Below are 20,092 nucleotides of genomic sequence, written 5' to 3'. Positions count from 1 at the left end.
TTGTAGTTTTTTCTGTGTTCTTTTGGAGGGAAGAAAGGAGAGAAATGGGCAGAAATCAGGGGCGCAGACCTGTGAAATTGTTTTCCCAGTATGGAGATTTTGTCATGGTGGAGTGAAGAGGCAAGTGGAGCAGCTGTGTCCCCCAAAGCGCAGAGGAGACCTGCATCTGGACAGGCACGGGGCGAAATCTGGCAACCCCCCGCGCTCAAACGTCCGCCTGCCAAGTGGGCAGCTGGCGTAGCCGCGGCACTCTGCGGTTCGGGGGGGGGTGCTGGTGGGGAGTGGGACAGCGCGCTTGTTGTGGGAGCGCACCTCAGGAGAAGCGAGATGATGTGATTGGCTACTTTCCAGTGCAGGGTCATGTTGTTTTAATACACAAGTTCTGAAAGTTCAATTTATTTGCAGTCTAATTAGAACCTATCATTTCTATAAGAGAAACAGAGTGGCAGTGAAGGTTAATATGTGGTCCCTAGAGCCGCTTTCTCTTCATAAACATTTGCAGCAGAAATCAGGTAGCAGTTTAAGCTAATTGGCCCTGTCTATGAAATATTTACTCCATCTTCAGTAAACTGCACGCAAGTGCTCACATTTCAGATTTAAATGTCAAATCTTTAGAACCCACATCATGAAATAATGTGCACAATGTACTGTATATACTTTATATTTATAATAATGGGAAACTATATACATTACAACCAGGGAGATTTGTAAATGCAAAGTGGAACAAAAACACATGGCCATTTACAGTGATAGGAAGCATAGATTGGCAGCAATCACAAAAAATGAGCTGGCAACCCATTTGTAGCAGTTGAAAGCAGCCCAATTTGCTGAAGGGTGGATTGTGTTGATTCTATCAGTACAGCCTCCACCTCTATTCTGTAACCTTATTTAAACTGCACCTGTATGTACCTGTCTGGTGTGTGTTTGCCTGTTCTATTGTAAAACTCAAGAAGTATTTTTAGCACGTTAAAGGTCTTTAATATTTTCCCCATTATTGTTGATGCAGAAGATTATAAATCTCTCTGATGGCTGCAGTTTCGTCTTGAAGAGCAATGGTATTTGTTTATCACAAACTATTATTGCATAGCTCAAAGTACACATGCAGTTTGTGTAACAGCTTTCTACTGCTCTGTTTATTAATTTTCTAAAGCCTTAATTTGTTTTTCTTCTTATTGCCATTACAGGATTATTACTATTGCTGATGCTGTTGGACCCTTTCATTGCTATGATTGTTATTGGCCATTATGACTTATAACAATTCAGAATGTTTATTCCCAAGCATAAAGTGTCACAACCGACTAATCAACATGGATTTTCTGTATTGGCATAATTTTCTGTGAAATAGCTTTGTGCCTGAGGCCAGATTATTATTCCATCCATGCTAACACGTGATGCCTTTCTTTCGCAGGTCCGCATCTTCCCCTACTTAATTGGTCGAGAGTCTGCCTTTGCTGATAATCTTAAATGGATGGCTTGTGCGAATAAAGGTTTGGCTTTTCTACTAAGCGACACATCATGCCCTTTCTAAACACTTGGACAGATTTTAATGAATCTATAAGGAAATGTTATGAAAGGAAAGTAAATTACATGCAGGGAAAGGCACTCAGCTATCTACAGTGACATTCTAATCCTGTACATGTATAAATGAACAAAGGGCTGGGCTGCTGCATTTTGTACCAAGCTCATCTATAAGCTAGAGGGTTGGCTTCCTAAAATGGAAACATGAAAATGTCCCTTTTCTCTTTTTGTGTGCTTCATTTCCTGTCTGTTTCTGGTCATGGCTTCGGGCAACACAAGGGTGGCAGCAGACTACTCTCTGTTGTTTTAAATCAGCTGGCAACTGACATTGATTGAGATTTTATCTGTATGCACTTATTGACACTTATTAAAATTATAAAAGATGTGAAGTGCATATACTGTGAGCATATGCTTTTATACAAGATGATGACTAAGTTTGACTAGGACTCTGGTCCCCCTCGCAGATGTTTTTGTGGTGGTGGTCACAGTTGCCTGTGTCTGAGCTGAACTGATTGTGGCGGGCTGTGTTGCCCTGGTTGTGGGTCCTGGCTGCATTGTGCCGTGTTGCGCTGTGTTGCCCTGGTTGTGGGTCCTGGCTGCATTGCCCTGTGTTGTGCTGGTTGTGGGTCCTGGCTGCATTACGCTGTGTTGCCCTGGTTGTGGGTCCTGGCTGCATTACGCTGTGTTGCCCTGGTTGTGGGTCCTGGCTGCATTGTGCTGTCTTGCCCTAGTTGTGGGTCCTGGCTGCATTACGCTGTGTTGCCCTGGTTGTGGGTCCTGGCTGCATTACGCTGTGTTGCCCTGGTTGTGGGTCCTGGCTGCATTGTGCTGTCTTGCCCTAGTTGTGGGTCCTGGCTGCATTACGCTGTGTTGCCCTGGTTGTGGGTCCTGGCTGCATTGCGCTGGGTTGCCCTGGTTGTGGGTCCTGGCTGCATTGCGCTGGGTTGCCCTGGTTGTGGGTCCTGGCTGCATTGCGCTGTGTTACTCTGTGTTTTGCTGTGTTACGCTGTGTCACACTGACTGCACCAGGGTGTGGAATATGGGTGGGCCTCGCCGAGGAGCTGCTGCCAAGGTCAACGACCCCAAAATCAATTTCCCTGGCAGTGATTTTCCCCATGGATGCACAGGGCTGATGGAGGCTGTGCACTGGCTTTCCAGCCCACTGGATATTGGACAGGAAAGTCCTTGCCAGGAAAATGGATCATGGGGGAATTTTAGCTGCCCTTTTTTTCTGGATACCTTTTATAGCTCATATCTTCCACTTGTTCTTTTGATTTAAAAAAAATGAAGTTCATGTAGGAGAAATGTAGAGGACAAAGTTGGTTCAAAGATTCAATCGTTTTGCGACATGAAAAGTCAAATGGTAACCTTTGTGACTTAGTAATTAATACACCCAGCGGCTGTTAATAACTGTAGATAATTACAGATAAACTGTAGTTAAGATACATTGATTATCATGCAGTTCTCTGATTTTTTATTTAATGTGCTATCATCACTTCCCTAAGGTTATACAGTATGTGTCATGCACCTGGAGCCACTATTTCACTACAACTATTTATTCACTATTTATTTTTTAAGACTGATTTTTTAAAGATTACTTTGTGCAGAAGTTCTTCTAAAATACAAGATAAATCATTTTTGATGCAAGTTTCATGGCGCTCTGGATGAATGTGTGTCATCTTTTCTTGTGCAGTGTGTCTGTGTAGCTTAGTGACTAAACTAAGCTATCAAGGCTCATTATTTTCATCACAAATACTACTATTGAAAATAATTTATCTCAATCACTGTTGCACAGTGTAATTACAACATGGAAAACTGTCATTTTCACACAAATAAAAAATTCTGTGAAACACGCTGTTCCACAAAACAATTGGCCAACATAATGAAATGTGGTAAAATGGATTTTACATTTACATTTTTGGAAAAATGTTGAATTGATCACTTTAAATGCACCTCATAAAATTCTCATAATTGGTAAATGCGAAGCCTTACATTCCTGTCTCGCCTCATGAAATGAATATTAACAGTGATAGAAGATTCTGCTTGCTTCTATTTCTGGTTACTGAAACAGTTGGTCAGACACACCATTTTTTTTTTTATTAAAAAAATGCCCATTCCTGTACAGTATTACTGAAGAGTGAGAAAGGCCATTTGTGAAGTGTCACATCTTCAACCAGCACTGGAAAGCTGTTCATTGTAGAGGTTAAAGAATTGCTATAAATGTTATTTTCCATATACATATTTGCCACCTAGGAGTATTTCTAAGTTTTTAATCACTACTACACAACTCCTCACAAACGCACGGATTTCAGGTGTTGATCTGGCAAGGAATGTCCCACAGAAATGGAGAGTAATTATTTAAACTTAAATCATGTTGTGTGTAGTATAGGTTTAATTTTTCACACTCCAGCAAATGTGTTTTTATTTCGACTCCTGTGTAATTCCTCTCCATTTTAACCCACAGTGTACGGCTAATGGATTGGACTGGGAGGATATCTGATGATAGTAGCGATTAGAAACTGTGTGTCTTTCTATTTGGGAACAGGGTACTTCACTCAGATCTCCACACTGGCGGATGTCCAGGAGAATGTGATGGAGTACCTTCATGTCCTAAGCAGACCTAAGGTGATCGACCAGGAGCACGACACGGTCTGGACAGAGGCCTATATCGACAGCACTGTGAGTATCCATGCTGCCACTGACAAAACCTGCTGCATATCAGCTGTACATGTGACTTGGCTGTTTGAATGACATTGCACACAGTTCATTTCAGAGTTACCACGTTTTAAGTTTGTGATGAGTCGAGTTATTATGCTGACGTGCTTCTGTGCGCACTGGGTGGATCTTTCTTCAAGGTTTATCGTGTACATAAATCTGTCATGCTCATTTAATTTTGAGTAAAGGTAGCCCAGAGGTGCAAAATAACAAGAATGTGTATTGCTTTTGGAATCTTTGGCTTTCATGTATAACAAAATGTAGACCGCTGGCGAGCTGTGTTGACAGAGGAGATATTACCTCTGACAGTGGGAACACTGCCGAGGCTGCTGAAGAAAGGCGTGTGAAGCTGGCAGAATGTGCACGTCTGAATACGTCCCTGTTCTCTGCAGCCTCCGCGCACACACACACACACACACACACACACGAGCATCTGTAGATGGCTCACAGTGCGCTGTGCTAATTTGTGAGAGGTGTTCAACCGTGGTGAGAAGAAAATATGCTAATACGGTGCGGAAAAAGCTTTTAGCAGGAAAAAATTTAGACAAAAGGTTTTGTTGCAGAAGAGGAATGCGGAGGCAGTGGCATCTGTGTTGCATGTTCGGCATGACAAAAAAAAACCCCATTGTTTGGACCCCTCCATCCTACCAGATGGAATCATTAAATTTAATAGCCCCATGAGTGTCTAGTAGCAGTGTTGAACGCATGTGAAACATACTGTGACACTACATGTTGTCACCCGCGGCCATTCAAGTCCTGGCACGGTGCTCTCTGCCCCCCTGTTGTCTCTGTCACCGACTTCTGAGTGTTTGTCACATGGGGCTAAAGAATAAATACCTGCACTTATACCCCCCGATGTTAAAAGGACAAATTCACAGCTGAGAAATCTCCTGTTTATTGCCCCTGTTTCAAGATTCCCCCCGCCCCGGTTAAATACTGTAGCACAGTTCTTGTAGAGGCAGAATATTAAGCTGGCATGATGTTCATAAAACAGGTATTTACAGTGTGCTCTCTGTGTGGAACTATTGTTAATCTCAAATTTGTTTTTTGTTCTGTCTCTCCAACAGTATCCAGGGAAGGGTTGTGAAAATTATTCTGCCCAGAGTGGCCAGCTTCGGCTCTCTTTGATGTGCAAAGTTTGCATAGTTTTATCTTAATTCTGTCAGAACACATTTTTGATGATTTGGCATGCAGCAATATTTTCCTAGCTGTAATATAGCCTACAACAAAACCCCTGTATATTTATCCGAAGTGCAAATACAGTACAGCACAGTAGAAGTACTCTAACGACTAAAAGAGTGGGTCAATCTATTGCACTGCTACTGGGTTGCCATTGCAGTATCATAAATATTCATTTAGTATTTAAAACAATATCAGTTGAAAATACAGTTTGTTAGAATGGCATAACTGTACATTCAGTTTTGCCTGCAGCAGAGTGTTCCTCCTATTGCACGACCACGGTGGGGATAACACGGATAACACTGCCCTCTCCCCTCTCACCAACATTACACTAAACCAATAAGGCAGCTGATGTGTTTAATCAGTGTGAGGGTCCCCCCTATGGACCCTCAGAGAGTTTCATTAATGCACTTACACATCCAGCAGAATTCTCTGACCCAAATGACTAGGTGCTGTGGTAAGATTCATATGATGCAAGTACAGGTGGCAATAGGTATGCTTGTGTGTGTGTGGAGCGCTGCACTATTGCTTCATTTAAGAATGTTAATATGAGTGATATCAGCTCGCTTATATGAAGCACTGCCATAAGGTTTGCTCAGTGCTTTAATTACTGCCCTCTGATTCCCTAAGAAAATACCAGCTGGTCTTGTTTAGGAGTTAAATATATTGTCATTGGTAGGACATGTATAGTCCAATTTATACTCTCATGTAGCAATCAATGCAAGATGTATGTTTTCAGAGACTTTTAGGTATCACCTTTTATGCAAGCCCTTTTAGGTTATTTAGAGCCCCTTTTTCAGCATTTTCAGTTTCAGTTTGCTTGGTCAGCATTAATCATTCATTCCTTTGTTGCCTCTTTGAATGAATAAATGTACCTGCATTGCAATGAGAATAATGTAAAGCATTTTACATTGCAGTTTGCTCAGGGGAAAAAATGTATTCAAAGCTTTTCTATGCGAAATGTCATTTTTCCTGTCAGATTGAAAGGAATTGTATGCAAGTGTGTTTGGCTTCAATTACTGATATTCATTCTTTGTGTCTGTGTTGCATTTTAAATGAAGTGAGGTTTCCTGGAAATAAATCATTACTCTGACCAACTCACAATTAAGAATTAGAAACCTTGTTTGGTGATTTAGGGGGCTAGACAGAGGAATTGATTGAAATGCTTAGTTTGGAATCTAAATGGATATTGGCTCCGGAGGTAAGAGCAGTCATCTGGCAGTCAGAGGGTTGCCGGTTCGATCCCACCCTGGGTGTCTCAAAGTGTCTTTGAGCACCCGACCCCAATTGCTCCTGATGAGCTGGTTGGTACCTTGCATGGCAGCCAGTCACTGTGTGAATGGGCGAATGAGAAGCATTAATTGTACAGCGCCTTGGATAAAGGCGCTATATAAATACAGGCATTTACCATGTAAATAAGGTCACACTTTAGAGTGAAATGTGACTTATGGAAGGCTTCATGAAGCATATTAAGCAACACAAAATCCAGTGGAACACTTAAGAGTGGCTGAAGATCCATGTGATCCCTGTGAACCAAGAGTACGTGATGGAAGGACGTATGTAAAGGACGTAAAGGACATCACTAATTTCTCTTAGATATCGGAGTTGAATGAGACACTTTTAATATGAGAGAGCTTTATCACCATAATAGCATGGGGACCAATTTCCCTTGGGCTGATTTAGATAGTTTCACAACATCAAGCTCATGAGGCCAAGTGACGTCCTGTGTTTATGCCACAGTTCGCCTAGAATCCTAAATATGCATGTGTTATGTCATCCTTTATAACATTTAGCATTTAGCCAGGTGACATTCTTGCTTATGTCACATTTGGAAGTCTCCTTTTATGAAGTATGACATTTGCTTACTTGTATGTATGATTTATGAAGCCATTATGTTGTGTTTATGAAGGTTTTATATACATAAAGCCTTTTTAAGCAACACTTTGTTGTGACCATAAGTAATGTGTTGTTTACACAAAGCTAATGTAAACCTATTCATAGTTTCACTGAACAGAAACACAATACAAATAAAAAGGGAAATACAATTAGCACTTGGCGGCTTTTTCAGGACAGCCTTAATTACTGTGACATTAGCAGTAACCACTGAATTCAGTAAACTTAAATTCATTATTTTTTTCTGTTCAGCGATTTCCAAAATGAGTGTATTGTTCATAATGGAGGAGTTGGATATTTCAAAAATATACAGTGTTTATATGCACTCAGTGAGCACTTTATTAGGTATTTATTAGACTTATATAATTACTTATTGGTCTTCTGCTGCTGTAGCCTATCCACTTCGAGGTTTGATGCATTGTGTGTTCAGAGATGCTCTTCTGCATACCACTGTTGTAATGCATGGTTATTTGCGTAACTGTCACCTTCCTGACAGCTTCGACCAATTTGGCTCTTCTCCTCTGAACTCTCTCATTAACAACACATTTTTTTCCCCGCAGAGCTGCTGCTCACTGGATGTTTTTTAGTTTGTTGCATCATTCTCTGCAAACTCTGAAGACTGTTTACTTGCTGTCACATGATTGGCTGATTAAATATTTCCATTAACATGCTAGTGTACACGTCTACCTAATACATCGCTCACTGAGTGTATATGTTTAGGAACATGATGACACAATCAATATTCAGAGATGTGTCTTAGTGCCTTCATGCCTTACAGGCTATTATTTATTGTGATATACACTGAATAGTGGATACATGTATTAGTCCAAAACAAACTGATTTGGCATTTTAAATGGCCAACCATTGCCCATAGCACTTTAGCTGGACTATGATTTTCAGAAGAATCTGTTCTCTCTGCAGAAGGTGGCAAAGGGGAGGTAAATTAATGTACACAGCTTGGGGCTGATAAACCAAATCATATTGTGGTCATTGTGGAATTCAGAAATTCCATTTTCTGCAAAAGACCATAATGACATATTATAATTCACTGAATATTATTAACTTCAGCTTTAATTTGTTACTGTGATTGAAGTTAAATGTTAAACTTTTAGAAAGTCTGCCCACAGCAGTAGGTCGCTGTGATTGTCAGAGTGGGCTGTTAGTTCCCTCAGTTAATTCAAACGGGCAACAGGCAGTAAAGGATTTTAGTTTTCTCTGAAAAACTAGCCTTTTCTGAGACTTCTGCAACATAGTACTGATGTTGAGTTTGCAATCCATTTTGTCAGCGCATAATTTCCCTTCATTTTAGCAAAGTTCATCCCCAGGAAATTACTATTGCACCAGGTGACAGAAAATCTGTATTTCATCCCTGTCATCAGCATTTGAATTGCATCCCAGAATTGTGAAATCACCCAGAAATGTCTGCAGATGGCAGAAGGCCGGACTGTGCCTACACTGTGCTGTGTACAGAGGAAATGACCATGAAGATTAAAGTGTTCCTTGGGGTGCTGAGCTTCAGAAATCTGTATGGTCTGTATGTGGGATCATCCCTGATCCACGAAAGAGCAGACCAGTGAAAATATGGCACACGTCTTCATTCTTAACACAGCAAACAGCCATACGTCTAATATCTTTGATTCACTAATACATTGTGCAATTTTGCCTGTGAAGTTGGAGATTTAGCTTAATGGGAGTGTTATTATAATCAGATTCTTCTTGCTGTATTGTTGAGATATGCAAAACAGTTTATAAGAAATGAGAAATTCTGCAACATCTGTCTTGGGGCAAGGATATCACTTGAGTGCTTATTCCCCACTGTTTGATTGGTCCATTTTTTCTCACCCTTCCTCTGCTGTCACCTGCTTACTGGCCCCGTGTAATTGGGCGGCCTTGCTCCCTAAGATGCCTATGTCATTCAGACATGCACTCTGATTGGCAAGTTCTCTCAAAAGGCTGGGGTCCACAGAGCATGTGCACATGCTAGTGTACATCTAATAAAGCTTTTCTGACATTTGATAAGACCATTTATTGGACTGCATTGTGTTTACATTTAAGAAACTGGTCATTGACAATAACCCGTAATGGACTGAAGTAGGCTCTTAGAAGAGATCATTAATTCTGGGAGCTTTTCGTGTAATTAAAGTTTTAGTGCGTGCATGTTTCTGATTGTCCCAGTCAGTTTTTAAGTTTTTTTCAGATGTAGGGCCTTGGGGATTCAAAAGCAAGAAAGTATGTCAAATATCCTTATCACAGACAATGTCAATAGAAAACACACACTAAAACTGATACATGCACATGATAGGAATATTCCTGGTGAAGTAAAGTGATCAGAAATTTGGCCTAAAAATGACTCCACAGTGGAGTGCCCCTCTAATGAGGTCTTGTCATTCACAGCTCACGGAGGTGACTGCAGAAAATGAATGAAATAAAAGTTTACCTTTGGGCTCTTCTCCAGTTATTCATGTTCTCTTTCTTTCTTAATCTTCTCTCTGTAGCTCCCTCAGGCTCAAAAGGTAACACTCTGCCTCAATCTTCATCGTAATGTGTTGCATTTCCATGCGTGTTGACTCCTGTATGGCCAATGCTGACAAAATTTGTGATTGTGTGTGTGCACCTGTGCGTGTGTATGTGTTTGTGTTTGTTTGTGTGTGTGTGTGTGTGTGTGTGTGTGAGAGTGAGAGAAAGTGAGAGAGAACGAGATTTGTATTGTCTATGGGGCTGTTTGTCCAGGCACTTTATTGTACTTCATTTATTTTTTACAGCAGTTACTGAGTTCTGAGCTGAGTGTAACAACTTAATAGTGTTGTGGCTTTGATGTTGCTTTGCAGATCTCAGACATTGGCACATTAATTATTTCAGTGACTCATTTTTACTCATATTTTTTATATTTTATACATTTACACTTTTATACGTTTACCCTGGTACTGGAATAACCCTTTACATTGGGATGAAATATGTATCCCTGCCTGAATTTTTATGTTTATATACAATCTCAGAAAAATGGTTCCAAAAGAAACCCTGTGATTCCATAGAAAAACCCACTAGAATCTACTGTAGTTTAAAGGTTCTTGTAATGGCTTTCTGTCTGGGTGCTTTGACACTTCTCACTTAAGATAGAGGGTTCCATAAAGAACTAAAAAGTGTTCCTGTATGGAGACAAGTCAAATAACCCCTTTTTTCAGATATACTGCAAAATAGTATCATCCTATCAATACAGCTTTGTTAGTATCCTACCGTAGCGTACCATCAGAAATTGTATATGTGTTGGCAGAAAGCTCTGCTTTTGGCCTCATTGTGCATTCTTTGCAGTAGGTGTCTTTTTAGCAGATAACTTTGGCTTCATTTCAAACAATATTTGTCCTTAAATTGGACTTATGTAAATGCAAGTTTTTGTATTTATCTTCACAAACCCAATTTGTCTCCAAAATTAACTTGACAGACAGTGTTTTGCGAAGAAAAGCTTTCATGTGATTGGAAGTCAGAAGTTGAGTGCAAATATTACTAGGTCAGTGTGGTGGTTTCAGAACCCCACCTGCTTGGCTGGCCAGGGTAAGAAAAGAGAGATTTTCACAGCTAGCATCAATAGAACTGCAACAGGAAATTGGATGCACTGCTATCCTAATGAAAAAAGCTTCTGCAGCTTCCCTTAATGTGCCTATTAATGTACTTTAACGACAGGGTTTTAGGGACTGAAATGTGTCCTATGAGTGCTTATTGTGGGTTTTATTATGATTAATGCTTTCATCTGCCGCATAAGGGCATCTGCTGGGTGACTTAATGATAATAAGCATAATACAAAACCAGAGGGTATTTATGGGAAATACAGCAATGACTGATGCATTATATTAGAGCCAAGCATAACTAGCAATTTGACAGACATCTGCAATGCCATATGTTTGAAATTCTACCACTCAGCAAATTCAATTCCATTGTCTATTGGATAATCACATATCCGTCACTTCTGTGCTCCAGTTTCATCTGTACAGCACTATCATTTCTGTTTTGAATTGTTGTGCACCGCAGTTGTGAATCCATATGACTGTACATTTCTGACATGATAGTTGAATGACACCTGTTGGATGTGATGAGTCACTACTCACTGTTCTGAATGTTTGTTATTTGCCATTCTTATTTCTGTCATAAAAATGTCAATGAATCCATTGGTAGTAAAATATTATGCAGTACATGTCAGCCACTGACTGAGCTGACCATGCTGATTTAATTGTTTTAACCATGAAAATTGTGTTGCAATTGTGAATGATAAAAGGAAAACAGAATGCTATGGAAAATAATACTTCACTGTTAAAATGCTATTAATACTAAATGTATCGGTGTCTGTTGCTCTGCAAGTCAGTACTGAATGTGTTAGTGGCTGATGTTCTGTGACTCAGTGCTGAATGTGTTAGTGGCTGATGTTCTGTGACTCAGTGCTGAATCTGTTAGTGGCTGATGTTCTGTGACTCAGTGCTGAATGTGTTAGTGGCTGATGTTCTGTGACTCAGTGCTGAATCTGTTAGTGGCTGATGTTCTGTGACTCAGTGCTGAATGTGTTAGTGGCTGATGTTCTGTGACTCCGTACTGAATGTGTTAGTGGCTGATGTTCTGTGACTCCGTACTGAATGTGTTAGTGGCTGATGTAGTGTGACTCCGTACTGAATCTGTTAGTGGCTGATGTAGTGTGACTAGGTACTGAATGTGTGGCTGATGTTTGTGACTTAGCTGTGTAAATCAGTGCTGGATGTGTTAGAGGCTGCAGCTGTGTAAATCAGTGCTGGATGTGTTAGAGGCTGCAGCTGTGTAAATCAGTACTGGATGTGTTAGTGGCTGTAGCTGTGTAAATTAGCACTGAATGTGTTAGAGGCTGCAGCTGTGTAAATCAGTACTTGATGTGTTAGAGGCTGCAGCTGTGTAAATCAATACTGGATGTGTTAGAGGTTACAGCTGTGTAAATCAGTACTGGATGTGTTAGAGGTTGCAGCTGTGTAAATCAGTACTGGTTGTGTTAGAGGTTGCAGCTATGTAAATCAATACTGGATGTGTTAGAGGTTGCAGCTGTCTAAATCAGTACTGGATATGTTAGAGGTTGCAGCTGTATAAATCGGTACTGGATGTGTTAGAGGTTGCAGCTATGTAAATCAATACTGGATGTGTTAGAGGTTGCAGCTATGCAAATCAGTACTGGATGTGTTAGAGGTTGCAGCTGTTTAAATCAGTACTGGATGTGTTTGGGGCTGCAGCTGTGTAAATCAGTACTGGATGTGTTAGAGGTTGCAGCTGTGTAAATCAGTACTGGATATGTTAGAGGTTGCAGCTGTATAAATCAGTACTGGATGTGTTAGAGGTTGCAGCTGTGTAAATCAGTTCTGGATGTGTTAGAGGTTGCAGCTGTGTAAATCAATACTGGAAGTGTTAGAGGTTGCAGCTGTGTAAATCAGTACTGGATGTGTTAGAGGTTGCAGCTGTGTAAATCAGTACTGGATATGTTAGAGGTTGCAGCTGTATAAATCAGTACTGGATGTGTTAGAAGTTGCAGCTGTATAAATCAGTACTAGATGTGTTAGAGGTTGCAGCTGTATAAATCAGTACTGGTTGTGTTAGAGCTTGCAGCTTTGTAAATCAATACTGGATGTGTTTGGGGCTGCAGCTGTGTAAATTAGTACTGGATGTATTTGGGGCTGTAACTGTGTAAATCAGTACTGGATGTGTTTGGGGCTGCAGCTGTGTAAATCATTACTGGATGTGTTTGGGGCTGCAGCTGTGTAAATCAGTACTGGATGTGTTTGGGGCTGCAGCTCAGTGGGACAGAGCTAAATGCTAGACTAGCTGCAGATCTCATTGTGTCAGTGCTAACCGTGTCTGTGCTGAATGTGTCTGTTACTGCAGCTCTCTAAGTCAGGGCTTAATGTGTCAGTTCTGAATGAGTCCATAGCTGCAGCTGCAACTGAAACCTAATTTCTGGCTGGCATCTGATTGCACTTCCCTCAGATACCCTTGAATTCCTCTACGCGCAGGTTGTCCTTTAAACTTTGTGCTTCCATATTTCAGCCACTGAGGAGTATCATTCATCATTCTTCGGCTCATTTGGTTTTGTTTTCTAAAACGCGGGGCGGACTGGCTTTAGCGGGAGAGAGGGAGTTAGGGCTGGGACAAAAATACGGCAAGGTTGTGCAGTTCTTGGAGTGCAGTATCCCCTCTCTGCCCGGCTTGCTACCTTTGCGTCTTGTACGGTCGCTCAGAGAGGATTTAGTGATGTACAGGTGTATTTTTATTCTCCTCGGTGGATCCGCAGAGTGCCCAGAACACCTGGCCCTGTGACCTCCTTGTTTTTAAGCCAGCTCGTGGGGGGAGCAGGGTTTTCTGTGGCTAGCGCCCTGTCATTCGTCTCTGTGACCCAGATAGCAGTGCAGCCCAGGAGACTGAGGGAGTGTGCACTTCACTGTCCCTGCAAGCGCAGTGGCCTTCGCTGGCCTGTTTGCCACTGATCTGCACTAATCCTTCCCTCTATTCCCCGCCTGTACTGGCAGCTTCATCCAGAGAGGAGTGGACAAACACACTCTTATACTAAACACGTCAGTACCCTCACGCTGTCTTCACACACACACACACACCCACACACACACATACGAATGCTCACACACACTCTCACATGCATACTTACATATACAAGCACTTGCATTCATTACCAGCATCACACACACACACACACACACAAACACATTTTCACATACATGCAGAACACACATGTACACACATGTACACACTTTCATTGTTTTAATGAATACACGCACACAAGTGCACACAAACTAGGACCTGCTGCCAAGAATGGGACCTAACTGGCCCATATGATCCATCAAGAGAAGTGCTTGCACATATATCCATCATATCCATGAGCGAGTAGTTCATGCACTGCAGTCACCTAACCGTGAGATTTATACAGCATGGCCAGTTTCCCCCTCATTAAATTTAAAAAAAGCTTATTGATGATCCTCCTTTGTCTTTATTACTTTCTTTTTATTTACCCTGAATAGACTTGTCCTCTTCCTTATTGAAGACACCATAAATCTGCTCCTGTAATTGACAAGCGATTGGTTCTGTGAATGCAGCATTATTGACAGGGCCGTGCTGGCCTCATAGAATCTTCATAGCATTGTTCTCCTTTTTCAAGGACCCTAAATAAGACAGGTGTCTTCTGGCAGTTGGGTTGGTTGAGTCAGGTTGACCTAACCAAGACCTAACTTCCCCCTGAATAAGCAGTACAATGAACTACATTCGATCTATTAAAAAAGGCTAAGGCATGTTCTCACTCGGACAGATTTGTCGTCGTGTGCTAATCGTTTAATTTCCCTCACAGCTGTGCTGCTTTGTTACCACCTGATTGATGGTTAAGATGCCTGTCTCCAAATGAAAGAGATTAGCAATAAATGCTGGGATCATTGAATGCCAAATTAATTGTTTTGATAGCCATGATGACAAAATAGGGGATTAATAGTATCAACTACAAATTTCAATGGAAGCGAGAACATTTTAAAGGACATTTTGGAATAAGAAATGTCATGTGTGCAATAGCAAAGCTGTCTTTCTCCTCAATATATATATAGCATATTATTATTGTGGTGCATTCTGAATATTCATGACTAATTTATTTAACCAAAATTCGATTTGCTTTGTGTTATGTTTTCATAAATCCATATTTTGTCTAATTAAAGGTAAAAAAAGATATACATGTGAAGGTAATTACAATAATTGGTCATGTCCTGAGGCAATATTTTAATGGCTTTAAATTAAATTTTATTTGTAGTGTATAGCACATGTTACAGATACCATCAGAAAGATGCTTTCCAGGAAAATAGGAAAACAAGAAAATCGCAAAAAAGGGCTTGCTCAGTGTCAGTAGTTAAAGTTAGGCTGAATGGTAATATGGAGATAATGGGGAATCTGCTGGACAAATAATCATTGTGGTTAGGGAGACTATAGCATAGGGTATTAGAACTGCTGGTAGAATGGTGTACAGTGTATATTAATAGACAGGTCTATAGAACAGGATGATGTATCGTACAGCTTGTGTGCGAGTGAGAACCAGAAGAAAAGAAATATGTTTAAAAGGAGTATTTTATGGCCTTGTAAATAAACAGTGCAGTATCTGGTGAAAACAGGTATTAAAACATTTAAAAGTATTTAAAAATAATATAACCTATTGTTAAATAAAAACAGGCTACAGTGTCTATGACCAAAATACTCTATCAATAGAACCATCGATAAAGCTATCAAATGTTAATAGTTTCTGAGAATAGACCAAAATGATTCTCAATCAGTCAGGTCTTTGCTTAAAATAGACTGAAACATGGGCAGATGTATCTGATTTCATTATCCGTGTTCAGTGGCACTGACTAAACAGCCCATTTGGAGGACATTTTATTACTTTTTTTTTTTGTTTTGTTTTCAAACTTATGCAGTCTTTCAGGGACATATTCTCTAAATGTGCTCTCGGTATTGGTGGATGCTTTTGGTGGATATCCAACTTTGACTTGCGCTCCCACTTCTCCTACAAGGGTTTGCTAAACGACTGAGTGCATAAAGAGGAGGATATAGACACTGTGCCCCTTAAACTGATACCATTTAAGCACATCCCCTGAGAGAGAGGAGCGGGAGAGTTTTTTTTTTTGTCCCTCGTGGTTGCAGAAATGTATTTTTGTTCCCCATCAGTGGTTGCTGTTATTAGATATATTGATTGAAAATGGAGTGGTCTGTTAATGCAGGTCCCGGCGGTGATGTGCAATATGAAACCCGTGCTTCTGGGGCTGATGCGTCCGAGACCTCGCCGTTCATCCGCGCTCTCACCAGCTGGTGCCAAACGTTCGGAGGAAACCGATTCCTTCCAAGCGCAGCTACACACATACATTATTAAGCACTTTTTTCTGATTGTTGTTTTAGCTTGAGGACAACCAGGGTCCTGTTCTGATGACCACTGTAGCAATGCCCGTGTTTAGCACAAAGAACGAAACCGTGAGTATTCCATCAACTGCATTTCTGTTGTTTTATAAAATGGGGAAATTGGTAAATAATCAAACTGTATACCAGCAATAAAAAAAACCATCCCCCATTAACCTTCCATTGCAAGAACAAAGGTTAGTCTGTAAAGCCTGACTGAAATGTGAAAGTGAAGGGGGTTATGTGTCAATGCTGAGTGTGTCGGTCTCTGTTCCTCCAGAGGAATAGAGGAATTCTTCTTGGAGTGGTGGGCACAGATGTTCCGGTACAAGAGCTGTTGAAGACAATTCCAAAGTATAAGGTACAGTATGTTCATATATACATTATCTATCATTTCAATGTTAGTGTAGTTGCAGAATATTTTGCTATGAGTCTACATTAATAGTACAGCATAATTAAGTACATTTTTTTTTATTCTTTGAAAATATTTGATTGCTTCTATCTTTTATCACAGCATGTAAACGACAAGAAAATAATTCAGTCTGTAGTGAAAGGCAATTTCTCAGAAAACCAAAGTTAATTTTGAAATGGCATTAATAATACATTACATAGCTTCAATGCTTCAATGTTAAATAAGTATTTGACATTTTAAAACATCTTATTTAATGCACATCTAGAAATAGCAGGGTATCATTTGACGTCAATCCCGAACGCCTTACTTTTGTAGGAATTAAAATTAAGACTTGCTGAGCTTGATGCAAATTTCCAAACCAGTGCTATGGATTACAAAGAGCTTGATTGCCTATGAATATTTTCTCTTAAAAATGAAGAAGTTAATGTTGCCTCTCTGCTTTTTTTGCTGTATAATTATAGCTAGGAATTCATGGGTATGCCTTCGCAATCACAAACAATGGATATATACTGACCCATCCGGACCTGAGGCCTATGGTAATCTCTTTCTCATTGATATACCTTTTCCATGAAAACACTATCTACCAGCAGTGTACAATGGGCAGCATGTGTGTACATATTGGGGAATCAGTCCCCAAAAAACACAGATTCCTGTCAGTACCCTCAAAATCCCAGTGATATATCAACTGACATTAGAAAACGCTGGGAATCAGTTGATATGCCAATGGCATTGTTTATTTCCAAATTATAGGGATGGGGGCTGACTTCATATATACACTCAATGAGCACTTTATTAGGTATTTATTAGACTTATTTTATTCATTTATTAAGTCTTCTGCTGCTGTAGCCTATCCATTTAGAGACTTGACGTGTTGGGTGTTCAGAGATGCTCTTCTGCATACCACTGTTGTAATGTGTGGATATTTGCATTACTATCACCTTCCTGTCTGCTTTGACCAGTCTGGCCCTTCTCCTCTGACCTCATTAACAACGCATTTCTGCCCGTAGAACTGCTTCTCACTGGAGGTTTTTTTGTTTTTCGCACCATTCTCTGCAAACTCTAGAGACTGTTGTGCATCGAAATCCCAGGAGATCTGCAGTTTCTGAGATACTCAAACCACCCTGTCTGGCACAAACAATCATTCTACGACCAAAGTCACATTTTTTCCCCATTCTGTCATTTGGTCTGAAAAACAGCTGAATCTCTTGACCATGTCTGCATGCTTGTATGCATTTAGTTGCTGCCACATGATTGGCTGATATTTGCATTATCAAGCTGGTGTATAGGTCTACCTAATAAAGTGATCACTGAGTGTACAGTTCTGATATATGCAGTAAAAGCTCAGAACTGTTCAACTCAGTCATAATTTTTGACAGTAATTACTTTTGTCATCCAAAGAATGTTAATGGCTTCAAACTGAGTGCATCTTACTGTATGGCACCCAACAATTTAAGCTTTACAAATGCATTGAATGTAAAGGTCAGTGTAATTCTCTCTGCTGCAGCGTGTCAATATTGTTGCCCACTAAGGTGCCATTTGCTTGGGAGAGATGTGTGACTTAAGTAGTTTGAAGTGAGTAGTGTGCAAAACGCCAGGTCACACCATCCTGAAACTGCTTTATCAATCAGGGCTATTTCCTCTATGGGATGTGGTGAGAGTGTCGGTCAGGTTTCTTTTGAGTTCAGCTGACTGCAGGGAAACTTACTGTTCTTTTAGAAGGGATATTGTCACACTGGCACAGGTAGCACAGGTAGTCTTCAGCAGACTTTTAAAGTCTTTTCAGAGAGACTAGTGCCTACAACCCCTCCATTGCTGCTGTGCTCATTTCCAATCTCTTTATACAGCTGTTCCATTGTGTGTGTGCATGGGGGGTATTCCAATGAGCTGAGCATTTTCAGCCTAACAACTTCTTTTCAATAGACCTGAAATCTCATTTCTTGAATGCCGGTGATTAAGGCCATTGTAGTTTTGGAGGGAGAGAGAGAAAGAGAGCAACAAAATCCTTCAGAGAGTGCATTTAATTGCGATCTAATTAGGGACCCCAAATTAGATATATTTAAAAGATAATTAAAGGTTTGAGGGTAGTTAGGCTCTCTGGTTTTCCACACAGATGAATCGTTTAAAGCTGCATCGGTTAAATCATAAGCCCTATTCTGTCGAGGTGTTGGTTTCGCTCTGCCGGTCACGTCGCTGGATTCACACCCACTGTCGCTCTGCCTCAAGCAGATGTGTGTGATTGTTTCTGCTTTGACAACAATATTTATCACTGCCTTTCAAATGGCTGTTAATGCAGTAATGATTATATTCTTGTAAGCTGAAAGAGAGAGGAAGTAAACTCTCATATGCATACTGTTTATTTAGAGTCATTTTACTTATGCCTTTCACTCAGTCAATATTAGTCCTTCATTTTGCCTCACAGTTTGTGAATTCATCGATCACTGAAGTAAATTCAGCAAACTACATTTTTGAAGAGATCATTTGGACTTTTTTCTTAATCAAGAGCTTCAAAGATACAAAAGTGAATGGGCTCCAAGCAGATACAACCTTTTAAAATGTTTACTGTTTCTTACTTTTAAACAGTATTTTTGTGCAAAACCTCACACATACGTATATTTAGTGCCCTATACAGAACAAATTTATGACACTAACTCATTTTTGTTAAAAATGTCAGTTAAAACCTTATAATTGCAAGGTCTGGAAATGTTGACTGGCAATCAAAATGGAGAATCTGCATGTTTTTCACTCAGCCCCTCTTTTAAACGTGCTCATCTGGCCTTGCTTTGTCCTTCACTGGCAGGTGGCAGGTGGTGTTTTATTTCACCAGCCTGTTGATTAACGCACCCTTAGTCCTGCATTACTGCCCCTAGCGTGGGTAGTGTCAGCTTGGCATTTCATATTAGCTGCATTAGCATCATTATTGTTTTTAAGCAGTGAATAAACCCCCCTGCCCCCAATTACACTGGCTTCTCCTTTGCTCTATCCTCAAGCCTGTCAATACATGTCACTTTACTGGCAGTGCTAGCACCATTCTGGCTATTGATTGGTGTCTACAGATGTCAGAGGTGACTAAAGCATGGTTTTAGATCGTTTTTCTATACTTTTTGTAGCCCATATGCTTCCCTGATCTCCCTGGAGGGCTTGTGCTGTTTAGCTCTGTGAGATGTGAAACTCCTCTGGTGGTGAGCCCTGAAGCACATCTTGCATCTCAGTTTGAGCTGGCTGTACCTCAGGTGTAAGCGTCAGTTTTGAACTCAGGAAAGGAACAGAGCAGATATGTACTTTATATGCATTGATCATTGAGACCTAAGGTTGCTTATTTTATACCTTAATTTCACCCCATGACATGGGGTAACGATGCACAACCGTGGGCCAAAAATGAAATGTCTTCATGACCAGATTTTTTTCATGTACAGTCAGGGGATAAGAATGTTGTAATCATAATGGGAA

At 40.5% G+C, this 20,092-nt stretch overlaps 1 protein-coding gene across 1 annotated transcript in view; it reads left to right on the top strand.

Annotated features, from left to right (window-relative positions):
* cacna2d3a (calcium channel, voltage-dependent, alpha 2/delta subunit 3a) overlaps nucleotides 1–20,092 on the top strand; it is a 173,901-nt gene that overhangs the window by 94,205 nt on the left and 59,604 nt on the right. The window contains exons 12-16 of the mRNA XM_061257192.1: nucleotides 1,409–1,487; nucleotides 4,064–4,197; nucleotides 16,237–16,308; nucleotides 16,514–16,594; nucleotides 17,107–17,181. Coding sequence (XP_061113176.1) covers nucleotides 1,409–1,487; nucleotides 4,064–4,197; nucleotides 16,237–16,308; nucleotides 16,514–16,594; nucleotides 17,107–17,181 — 441 coding nt within the window. The remainder of the gene's footprint in view (nucleotides 1–1,408; nucleotides 1,488–4,063; nucleotides 4,198–16,236; nucleotides 16,309–16,513; nucleotides 16,595–17,106; nucleotides 17,182–20,092) is intronic.

The sequence above is a fragment of the Conger conger genome, chromosome 10 (assembly GCF_963514075.1).
Source record: "Conger conger chromosome 10, fConCon1.1, whole genome shotgun sequence".
Classification (NCBI taxonomy): Eukaryota; Metazoa; Chordata; class Actinopteri; order Anguilliformes; family Congridae; genus Conger; species Conger conger.
Note: the sequence above shows the minus strand (reverse complement) of the source record. Positions and strands in the feature narration are given on the sequence as shown.